At 39.5% G+C, this 12025-nt stretch overlaps 2 protein-coding genes across 2 annotated transcripts; both read left to right on the top strand.

Moving 5' to 3' along the window:
• Positions 1 to 723: 723 nt before the first annotated feature.
• On the top strand, positions 724 to 4264 carry LOC732751 (terpene synthase10). The gene is made up of 7 exons (NM_001112380.2): positions 724 to 798; positions 897 to 1155; positions 1454 to 1820; positions 1960 to 2178; positions 2281 to 2416; positions 3490 to 3741; positions 3971 to 4264. Exons 1-7 carry the CDS (start codon positions 724 to 726, stop codon positions 4262 to 4264), a joined length of 1602 nt encoding a protein of 533 aa, NP_001105850.2.
• A 1656-nt stretch (positions 4265 to 5920) lies between these two features.
• On the top strand, positions 5921 to 6826 carry LOC103641228 (vicilin-like seed storage protein At2g18540). Its single transcript, XM_008664588.3, has 2 exons — positions 5921 to 6132; positions 6218 to 6826. Exons 1-2 carry the CDS (start codon positions 6004 to 6006, stop codon positions 6512 to 6514), a joined length of 426 nt encoding a protein of 141 aa, XP_008662810.1. The 5' UTR covers positions 5921 to 6003; the 3' UTR covers positions 6515 to 6826.
• The last annotated feature ends 5199 nt before the right edge of the window (positions 6827 to 12025 follow it).

Raw genomic sequence — 12025 nt, 5'->3', positions numbered from 1 at the left:
ATCAGACCATTTGAGGAAGGTGGCCAGGCTGCCTCTAAAAATGAGTTTTGTAATAGTAGATTAGTAGCGTAAGGCGTTTGTGTAAATTAATTAGTTAAATATGAAGTAGATTCCTAAGAGATTCTAGGGCACAACTGTCTCTCTGTAGCAAAAACTAGTTTAATCAGTAGGCATGATGTCATATCCCAAATGGTTGTTCATTGCATAATGTGACTCCTAGAACCAACTAGCTTGAGCCTAAAGAAGCTCACACACAGCAATCTAGCTCAATTAGTTGTACACATGTGAGCATACATCACGTGCAATACAATGGCAGTTCTGATTTAATTTGCAACTCCATTTTGTCTCACAGCTAGGATAAATACTGGTGCCAGCCCATGCATCCTTATTGTTCTTCAGTGCGAAACCAACCATATATATACGGAGCGGAGCTTGTGGCGGCAATTCTCCCGTCTTGGACGGCCCAACGTTTTGCACGCAGACGTAATAGTTGAGAGGAAGTACCAGACTTGTGTACATCAGCCGTCTCTATCTTCTGCATGCATCATGCATCATTATTTGACTGCTGGTCTCTGCTGCTTCATTGTGCACAGCGCCCTATAAGTACCTGGCGCAATGCAACACACTGAAACAATCAGAAGCTGTAGACGTACTACCAAAGATCGATCTCAAAACAAAGGGTAATACCATTACCAGCTAGAAGATGTGCAGGGGCTGCTGCAAATGGATGCCACCGCCTTCCACCCAAGTCTGTGGGGCGATTTCTTCGTGAAGTACAAGCCTCCAACCGCGCCCAAGGTAATAATAAAAACACTGACAGATGAAAGGCATATCACACTGATATATAGATAGACGAAATAAACTGACTGGCTGACGATACTTGTGCACTACTGCAGCGTGGACACATGACGGAAAGAGCCGAGCTGTTAAAAGAAGAGGTTCGCAAAACGCTCAAGGCGGCTGCAAACCAGATAACAAATGCTTTAGATCTTATAATCACACTGCAGAGGCTTGGGCTGGACCACCACTACGAGAATGAGATCAGCGAGCTGCTGCGCTTTGTCTACAGCAGTTCGGATTACGACGATAAAGACCTGTATGTAGTCTCGCTGAGGTTTTATCTTCTGCGGAAACATGGCCATTGTGTTTCATCAGGTAATACAGTCGAAATCCCGTAGAAGAAGCTTTGCTATTTTGCGTTCAATCACTACAACAGCTACACTCAAAATCCGTATCAGAAGCCACCGAAAACAAGCTTATTTTCAGCGGACGGCCAGATCCAACCGTCGAAAGTAAGCGGTTATTTTCCGCGGTTTCGACCTGGCCACCGAAAATAACAGCGGCCGCCGAAAATGAGTAGGAGTGCTGTTGTGAATCTTGTGCCGTATACACTTCTAGCTAGCTAGAGATAATTAAAACAACACTTCTTCGTTTGATTTGATTTTCTTGGCAGATGTCTTTACGAGTTTTAAAGACGAGGAAGGGAACTTCGTGGTGGATGATACGAAATGTCTCTTGAGCTTATACAATGCAGCGTACGTTAGGACTCACGGGGAGAAAGTACTCGACGAAGCCATTACCTTCACCAGACGCCAGCTTGAAGCTTCATTATTAGATCCACTGGAACCAGCATTAGCAGATGAAGTACATCTCACCCTTCAAACCCCACTCTTCCGAAGGCTTAGGATACTGGAAGCAATAAACTATATCCCAATATATGGGAAAGAAGCTGGACGAAACGAGGCCATATTAGAGCTTGCAAAGCTGAATTTCAACCTTGCTCAGCTTATTTACTGTGAGGAGTTGAAAGAGGTTACACTGTAAGTTAATCCAGACTCTCTGAACTGTAAATCTCTTACCAATAATTTACAGAGTTTCGCCTGAACAACATCAATTATATTGTTTCAATTAATTAAATTTACATGAATAATTTACATGAATATATATCATGATCGACAGATGGTGGAAGCAGCTTAATGTTGAGACAAACTTGAGTTTCATTCGAGACAGAATCGTAGAATGTCATTTCTGGATGACAGGCGCGTGCTGTGAACCACAGTATTCTCTTTCACGGGTCATAGCTACGAAGATGACAGCCTTGATCACCGTATTAGATGACATGATGGACACCTACAGCACAACTGAGGAGGCCATGCTCCTTGCTGAAGCAATATACAGGTACGACGACAGTGAGCCTCCCTTAGCTTTCGGATGCATGATGCAATGCAGCCATTATTATGATTCTCTCTTATGGTACCAATGGATTATTGTAAAGTGCAGATGGGAAGAGAATGCCGCAGAACTACTTCCAAGATACATGAAAGATTTCTATCTCTACTTACTGAAGACAATTGATTCGTGTGGGGATGAACTAGGACCAAACAGAAGCTTCCGGACATTTTATCTCAAAGAGATGGCAAGTCTCGTGTTAAATTTTTTTTGATGATAAGTCTCGTGTTAATTTGTTCTTAATACGCTATATTTATTATAGAGAGCAAATGCGTGCGCGCAAATTATAGTGATTTTGATTTCCACACTCTCACATCCAAAGACAAATGTCTGAGTAACCTGTCTCTCTCAGCAGGCATCTCTTTCATTTTCTTCTTCCCATGTCAGGATTAGTACGCATGCCCTTCTTGCCCCTTGTATACACTATCGACAAATTAACCTTAGGATTCCTCTACATGCACAATGTGTACATCTAGAGGCCTATATAGATTGGCTATTTTCAAACCATATCAAAACATGTTGCCCAAGCTTTTTATCATTCTTGGCACCCATATGGCCATGCCTCATCACTATATAATAGTATCAATCTCGATTTCCAGTACGACCACTAATTAAGTGAAACATGCACGTCTCCTTCAAAATATTGTTTGCATAGATCACACGCTAATAGAGAAAAGTCATCACAATCAGTACTTAGCAACTCTAAGAGACTCTATATTCTTCCCAATCTATATAAATAAATAGTTTTGTAAACAAAATACCCTCCAACAGCTTATCTAATTAAATTGGCTATCCAAATATAGTCATCTTCTATTTCGGGGTTTTCGCTAGTCAAATGTAGAAAACCTGAATGCCTCTCTAGAGTGCAAACAAGATATAGAAAGACTGTTAAAGATTAAAAAGATATAGAAGGTGACTTTTATGCAAATGTCTCTGCAAATGATAATTTAGATAGTAAAATCTAGAAAAATTCTTGGAGATGCTCTTAACCACCTAACACCGCTTGTTGGTGGCAAGAAATGGCGGTGATAACATGAACTGACAGTGATGTATCACTGATAGTTTTATCAAAACGACAGTGAAAGTGCCATAGATAAAGGCACAAGTATTAGAAGAATTATAAACTTATCTTACATTCACAACAATTTTTAGATTTTTTTATATATTTTCACTAAACTCTATTGTCTTTATGGAATCCTCGTGACTTAACAATCATGTGAATATAGAATATGAATTCACTTATCTCTATGTTACATGCAGCTAAAGGTGTTAGTCCGAGGAAGCTCTCAAGAGATAAAATGGCGTAATGAAAATTACGTCCCAAAAACAATCAGTGAACACTTAGAACATTCAGGACCAACGGTGGGAGCCTTTCAAGTAGCATGTTCTTCATTTGTTGGGATGGGTGACAGCATAACAAAGGAAAGTTTTGAGTGGCTTTTGACATATCCAGAACTTGCCAAGTCTTTGATGAATATTTCACGACTCTTGAATGATACTGCATCAACAAAGGTATTTCCTTCTATTTAAAAAAATTGACTAGCCTTTTGTTTTGTGAATATTTTCCCCTATATGTTACCTTAGTAAATTTAACTTCAGCGCAAATATAAAATGTTGTAACCAAACTGCACATGGTATAAATAAAAAAAATATTAACTGTAATACTGAATGTATATCATTAATTAGAGGCATATAATTGTAGAACACACTTTGTTGAATGTGTTGGTGTTTTATGTTGTAGCGTGAGCAAAATGCGGGGCAGCATGTGTCCACGGTCCAATGTTATATGTTGAAGCATGGGACAACAATGGATGAAGCATGTGAGAAGATAAAAGAGTTAACTGAAGACTCATGGAAGGATATGATGGAACTCTATCTTACACCAACAGAACATCCAAAACTCATCGCACAAACAATCGTTGATTTTGCAAGGACAGCGGACTACATGTACAAGGAAACAGACGGATTTACTTTTTCACACACAATCAAAGATATGATAGCAAAACTCTTTGTGGATCCAATATCATTATTCTAGACACTAAAGAGTGACAACGCCTGCTTCAACAGCTATTTACTCCAATTAAAATCTCCAATCGTTTCTAGACACCAGGTTATAGAAGTTACCTATTTAAGATACAATAAGAAATATTGGAAATACTAAAGTTAGAAATGTCTCATCAACTGATTAAATGTATTGTACGTGTACCTATTCAAGCAATAGTATGTCTCTGTTTCATCCGTTTTCAATCTTTGTAACAATTATTGGATGACAATAAGATACAATGAAAGATGTGTTAAAATGCCTATTTGTTGTGTATCATCAACATGACTTCCAAAAAAGTACGTAGAAATTTGTTTATAACTTAAAACACCAATTTGACGATATGGCTTCTAGACAAAGAAAAATTAGTAGCTAGAAGTAGAGTTCAGATCTTAGTAATCGGGAACTGAGAACGTGGTCATATTCCTTGTTCCGGGAACGTGGAAACAATCTCGTTCCTACGGAGGAGCTGTAGTAGTCACAAGCAATCCCCGTAGAGATGACTGCCCCCGTATAGTTTAGAGGAGCTGAGTTTGTGAGCCGCATTCTGCCAAGGACACCTCGTAACATCAGCTTTGTTGTTGAGACTTGAGACTCACATGGGCAAATAAGAGCAGCAGGAGCCACAAATTATTTTAGTGGCAGCAGCGGAGAGGCGAGGAACAAAAACTTGCTGTAGCGATGATCCCATAACAGCGTGAACAGAAGCCCCCCACGGCACGCTTGTCTGTGCAACGCGGGGTAGGCAGTGGCATGGGGACCATTTGAAGTCCAGCAGTCATGCCAGAAAGAAGTTGTCCGACCATCGCCAACTTCCACGATGGTGATTAATCTGTAGTCAGGTAGCAAAAACGACGAAAAGAATCTAGGTGAGTCCTAGCCTAGCAGCTTCTGACGCCTCCAACAGCCCACCAAATTCCATCTGAAGCCATCGAGACCAGGCTGAGCTCTCAGCATCATTTTTTAGATAAAGGAATCTGATTTCCGCCTCTGTTGAGCCGCATAGAGCGTGTGTTATTACATTGTTTTATCTATTTGCTGATCTCTCAGGAGTCAGGAACAAAATATATTACGAGGGACAAAGTCTATTATTATATTTCCATCCATATCTGACAAAAACCTCCATAGCAATAATCCCCAGGGTACGGCTTACTGCCTGAATGTTCTCCTTTGTCACGTTCTCATGCTACAACAGCCCAGCACCCAACTTTTTTGCAATTTGGCCCTTTTCAGGTTTTTTTCCCACAATTATGCCCCTGACAGTTTCATTTCAAAAAATGGACCCTATGCTCGTCGCCATCATCATTGGCGCCGAGATTGTGTGTGCCGGCGCCAATACTATTGGCGCTTATACGTCAGAAGGCGGTGTGACCTGGAATCTACGTGGAACGTACCTCGGCGCCATAGATCTTGGCGTCGAGGTACGCGCCCGGTCAACGACACCTACCTCGGCGCCAAGATCTACGGCGCCGAGGTACGTGCCTATAAATAGTACCCTACGTCTGGCTTGTTGCTGTGCTCATTACTATTCTTCTAAACTAGAGATATCGTCTGATTTATAGGATGTCTAAGCGTGGTAAATATGCTAAACCAAGGTAAGTTTTGGATTCGCCTTTTATTTTGTGAGTCTATTATATTTGTGATTGTTATAGAGTTTATGGAAATTTAGGAAGGGTCCTTTGACCGGAACTGCCTTCGACCCGCTGCCTTTGCCAAGTGGTGTTCCAGTGCCTATGTGTTTTTGTGGTGATCCTTGTAAGGTCGATAAGTCTGAAGATCATGACACCTATCGACAGAGGTATTGGATGTGTGCTAACTTTGCATTTGAGCCAACTATTGTTCAACGTCGGATGAATTTAATGGTGAGAATAGTCTTGTAATATGTTTACAATTTGTGAATGTTTTTGTAAATGTTTTTTTGCGTACTAATAATTGCATATTTTGTAGACTCCTCCACCGCTATGTGATTTTGAGCAGTGGATTGACACAGAAATATCAGAGAAAGACAAGAAGTGGTTGGAGAATCTTCAAAAGTGGGATGCAGAGGACAAAGAGAGGATGGAAAAAAGACGAGAGGAGCTTGCTGCCGAGCAACAACGTGAAGACGAAGAGAAAATGAGGCGTGTTGCTGAATGCAGGGAAGATAAGGAGAAGAAGCTTGAGCGTGCACGTCGTGCAAAGGAAGCAATGGAGGAGAACCCTGATGCATTTCGCAAAGGCAAATGGCCCCGTTGTACTCAGTAGTATTGGTGTTTTATTTGAAGTTATGTAATAATGAACTTATTATTCGGTATTATGTATTGTCGAATAATGATATTTCGTAATGAATTACCTTCAAATTGATGAAAAATTACATAAATACATAATTGATGAAAACTAGATTTAAAGCAATTCTTGAAGGCGACTTGAAGCAATTGAAATAGATAATCAACACGCTGAAAGCAATTGATACATAAGAGTTTTCTAGTAGTGCTCCCACATTCCAAATTGAGTTGACCCTTCCCCATAGTATCCTCCCATTGTTGGTGTCTGCTGTGGGTGCGGTGGAGACGACGGAGGACCAAGTAGGTGTTTGTTTCAGCTTTTTACAGCTTCTGGCCACCAGAAGCTGCTGCAGACTGCCAAACACGTCAGCTTTTCAGTCAGCTTCTATAAAATTCGTTTAGGTAAAAACTATTCAAAATCAACATAAACATATAATCGGTTGAGTTGTTGCAATAGTAGGAATCCGTCACTTTCTAGATCCTGAGCCCTATGAACATCTTTATCTTCCTCCGCACGTAATCCTAATAATACTCAGATTCTCCCTACAGCCAGATTCTCCTCACAGCCAGATTCTCAGAAAAGCTGGTCAGAAAAAAGCTGAACCAAACAGGCCCCAATGATGATGGCGCCGAGCATAGGGTCTATTTTTTGAAATGAAACTGCCAGGGGCATAATTATGGGAAAAAACCCGAAAAGGGCCAAATTGCAAAAAAGTTGGGCCCAGCACCGACCGTAGCCAATATGTTTCCTAAAAATAGACTGCAAAAAGATGTATATAGGACGTTGTCAAAATTAAATCATTCCATCATCACTAGATAGCTCAGCAAAGGGCAGTCACCCCAACAAGAATAATATTCTTTTCTTTTGTAGCAACTCCTGAAAGCCAATTTCACAGCATGTGAATAATCGACGTAGGTGATGTTAAACCAGTAGCTATATTAACTACCCTCCAAATTGTTTTAGCATGGTGACAGTCAAAGAATAAGTGTTTAATTGTTTCATTACAATTATAAACTTGACCTGCGGGGGGTAAGACAGCCCCCGGGCATTGTATTAAGAAGAAGACCTTCTCACACAGGTCAAGAAAACCCCCGAACCCCTGCCCACCCATACACAGCGGCATCGAAGCACATGTGAGAACGACCACGACCAGGGCTGAGCCTTAGACCTGTGCTTTGCCGTGGGACAGACGAGGCAATTTTTTTAACCACAGCCTGAAATTCGCTCCCACGGGGAGTCGAACCCAGGACCTAAGGAGTGCTACTCAGGCCACCTAACCAACTCAGCTAGAGGCCCTTTCGCTTTCATTACAATTATAGAAACAACACTTTTGACTATCTTTTCGATTGTGTTTCGCCAAATTATCCTTTGTGAGGATCACCCTATGTTGAAGGTACCAAAGGAAAATCTTAATTTTTAGCGGAACTTTCAAACCCCAAATGATTTTGTGAGTGAAATGGGGTTGTGGTTCATTAGGTAAAGCTACATTGAACGGACTGTAAATTGACTGTTGCGACATATGTTCCATGAGAAAGTGTCTCTCTCATTTGATAAACCAATATGTGCGATTTTGGCTTCAAAAAGAGATGTGTAGTGGCGTAGTTCTCATAACATTCGCAACCGTATCATGTGGATAGTGTGTGATGTTATAAAGACATGGGTATTGTTATTTCAAAGGCTACTTGCCTACCCATTTGTCCTCCCAGAACCTTATTTGTGACTCATCCTTAATATTGAATGTGCCAACAATCAAGGACTTTTTTCTTAACTTTTAAAAGACCTTTCCAAAAGTGATAATCATTTGGTTTCGCCTGAACCTGAGAGAGGGTTTTGGTGGTTAGATATTTATTTCTAAGCAAATATTTCCATGTCCCATCTCCGTTAAGCAAGTTGAAGATCCATTTGTTTAACAAACTTATATTTTTATTGCCAAATCAGCAATTTCTAGACCTCCTTGGTCTTTGGGTCGTCAAAGGATGTTCCATTTAGCAAGTCTATATTTTTTCTTATCTTTGTTTCCTTACCAAAAAAATCTAGGTCTATATTGATCTAGTTTTTTATAACCTCTTTAAGGATCTCAAAAACAGACATCATAACATGGGAAGACTGCTAAGCACTGAATTTAAAAAGGACTAATCTACCTCCATAAGAAAGGTGGTTTGCTTTCCAGGAGGCTAATTTTTTATCAAACCTTTCTTCTATGACCTTCCAATCACTATTTCAGAGTTTCCTATGATGCATTGGTATACCTAAATATTTAAAAGGATATTCACCTGAATTGCATCCAAAGAGTGGTTTTCAAACTCTTTTGCGGCACCATAGCAAATAATTTCACTTTTATGGAAATTTATCTTTAGGCTAGAAAGTTCTTCAAAAACACTTAGTAACAATTTCATGTTTTTGGCCTAATCTAAATCATGATCTTAGAATAGAATAGTATCATCTGCATATTGCAAAATTGATAAACCATCCTCTACCAGATGAGGAATGACCCCACTAAATTGTCCATCATCTTTAGCTCTTTTAATTAAGAGTGACAACATATCTGCAGCTATGTTGAACAAAATAGGTGACATAGGGTCTCCTTGACGCAACCCTTTCTTTGTCTGGAAATAATGGCCGATATCATCATTGACTTTGATTGCAACACTACCTCATGTAATGAAGTTCTCTACCCATTTGCACCATTTTGGAGAGAACCCTTTCATTCTCAAGGTTTGTTGAAGGAATGGCCACTTAACTTTGTCATAGGCCTTTTCAAAATCAATTTTGAAAATAACCCCATTAAGTTTTCTATGTGTAATTTATGAATGGTGTCGTGTAATATAACCACTCCTTCAATTATATTCCTTCCGGGCATGAAGGCGGTCTATGAGGGTCTCGCAACTGTTTCTGCAACCTTGTTTATTCTATTGGTGGAAATTTTAGTAAAAAATTTAAAATTAACATTTAACAGACATGTTGGCCTGTATTGTTAGATTTTTATTGACTCTTTAGTTTTGGGTAGAAGAGTAATTACCCAAAAAATTAGATTAAAAAGGGGAAGTTTATCTTCATGAAAATTATCGAAGAGAGCCATCAAATCTTCTTTTAAAATTTCCCAGAAGACTTGATAGAATTCAATAGGGAATCCAACGGGACCTGGAGCTTTTTTGTGTTCCATTTGGAAAATAGCTTCTTTAACCTCATCCTCCGTAAATGTGGAGGTTAGTAAGTTATTTTCAGCCATGCTAACATGGAGGATATCTTCAATATAATCTTCCACCAAGGTTATATTGGTATTCTCTGGCGGTCCAAACAACCCTTTATAGTAGTTTGTGATATATGCCTTTAAATTATCATCTCCCACGACAACTCCCTCTTCCTGTTCTAATTTGAAGATGTGTTGTTTGCAGTGTTTACCACTAGCAACTAGATGGAAAAAAACGAGTATTTTCTCACCTTGTAATAGGTTTTTAACCTTCGCTCTTTCATACCACTTAATCTCATCTTCTCTTAATAAAAGGGCAAGTCTTTTTTCATATAATGCTTCATATTTATTTTGCTATGAGACAAAGCAACTGATTCGACCTTTTTATTAATGGCATCAATCAATGATATTGGCCTCTTCTTTTCTTTCTTGTATGTGTCTGATGTATGTTTGGCCCATCCACGAAGATGCTGCGCGGAGATGTCTTATTTTATTTTGCCATCGTTCCATTGCTGTAACTCCTTTGTTCTCGGATTGCCATAAATTAGCAACCATATCAAAGAACCCCTCCCTAAGAAGCCATCCTCTTTCAAATATAAAAAGGGGTTGTTTATTATTATGAGTGGATGCACCCGTATTAAGTACAAGTGGCGTATGATTAGAAAGATCCATATCTCTCGTCTCTACGGTTGCTATTGGAAATTTATCTCCCCAATCAGTACTAACTAATATTCTATCAAGTTTCTCGTAGGTAGGGTCATCTCTGGGCCCTGCCCATGTGAATTGACGCAATGGCATTACAATCTCTCTTAATTCTTGAGATTCAATGACTGCATTAAATAAGATTGGCCATCTTGGGTCAAAGTTATCCTTATTCTTATCCTCTGGTTGTCTCATAACTAAAATCCCCACCTATGATATAAGGGAGGGTTTCATGGGAACAAGAGTGTGCTAACTCTATGAGGAAATAAGCTTCTTTGTTTTGTTATTGTGTGGGTCCATATATCGTATAGAAAACAAATTTAAATCCATCGGATTTATTTCTAAGGCAGAATTTCACATAGAAATATCCCTTGGATATGGATTCAATATCACATAGAAATATCCCTTGGATATGGATTCAATATCAAAGACAGATAGGACTACACCTAATAAGATCCCCCTGATCGACCGTGCGGAGGCATGCTATGCCAAATGAAATCATAGTTACAACAAAGCTTCTTTAGAGTCAAATTGGGGAATTCATCTCGACCTGTTTCAATGAGAGCAAGAAAATTAATTTGCTTCTCTTTAACGACGTCCGCCAAATATCTATGTTTAGTCAAGTCCGCCAGACCTCTGCTATTCCAAAAAAACTCCTTTCATTGGAGACACAACTATGACAGAGTTTTCGTTTTCTTGGGAGGTATGCCAAATCTAATTTTATTGGCTGAGTTAGACTAATTCTTTCTAGGAACATCATTTAAATCACTTAATACGTGATCAAAATCTTGTTCATGTGTGTCCTTATTTACATCACCACATACATGGCCAACACTAGTAGAAAAGAGCTCATAGCCTGCGGCACCCATAAATTATCACTAGCGGTTGTTGGGGCCATGCTTCATCGCCGAAGGTCCTGCATAAAGAGACAGCTTCGGCTGAAGCTGCTTGGACATGATGCCGAAGACACCGTTCACGAAGCTTCGAAACTACAGCATATCCGAAGACGAAGGGTCGAACCGACTTAAAGATAGAATGACCTTTTAGCCCATAGGGGTCTGAGTCATTGTTGTAAACTTTTATGAGGGGCATAATTGTAATTCCTCATGAGCTGTGTCCTGTGCCTATAAATAGTGAACAATATTCCTTTACTGTTCACACATTCCTGTAATTGCTAACGCATCACTCGGGAATCATTGTTTGTCAAGGCAAAGGTATAAATGTACCTAAACGTTGTATTCAAACATTTTAATTCATATAATTAAATATGTGAATAATTCCATTTATTTCCAATGTATTTAACTTTTCATGCTTTGTTATATTTTGTATTATTTAAGTTCATTTACGAAGGTAAATAACTTCGTAGCATTATACTCGTGTCCTTCGTTCGAGGATCATTAGATCCTTGTGGAAATAATGGTCTGTCGGACGAAGGACTTTGATATTTAACATTTTATGTTGCCTTGTTCTTAATTCATAGCATTTGAGAACGAGTCCCCAACATTGGCGCCCACCTCCGGTGAACTCACTTCCACTTTTTTGAGCTGATGGCTTCGTTCAACATTCAAGCTGGAGCTGCTTCGGCTCCAAAGTTGGTA

The sequence above is a fragment of the Zea mays genome, chromosome 10 (assembly GCF_902167145.1).
Source record: "Zea mays cultivar B73 chromosome 10, Zm-B73-REFERENCE-NAM-5.0, whole genome shotgun sequence".
NCBI classification, from domain to species: domain Eukaryota; kingdom Viridiplantae; phylum Streptophyta; class Magnoliopsida; order Poales; family Poaceae; genus Zea; species Zea mays.
The sequence above is the reverse complement of the archived record's forward strand: the minus strand, read 5'-3'. Positions and strand labels throughout refer to the sequence as shown.

Coding starts and splice junctions, on each gene's coding strand:
- LOC732751 (NM_001112380.2), top strand. CDS start 724: ATGGATGCCACCGCCTTCCACCCAAGTCTGTGGGGCGATTTCTTCGTG. Junction 799..896: donor AGCCTCCAACCGCGCCCAAG/GTAATAATAAAA, acceptor GCACTACTGCAG/CGTGGACACATGACGGAAAG. Junction 2,417..3,489: donor CATTTTATCTCAAAGAGATG/GCAAGTCTCGTG, acceptor TGTTACATGCAG/CTAAAGGTGTTAGTCCGAGG.
- LOC103641228 (XM_008664588.3), top strand. CDS start 6,004: ATGTGTTTTTGTGGTGATCCTTGTAAGGTCGATAAGTCTGAAGATCAT. Junction 6,133..6,217: donor AACGTCGGATGAATTTAATG/GTGAGAATAGTC, acceptor CATATTTTGTAG/ACTCCTCCACCGCTATGTGA.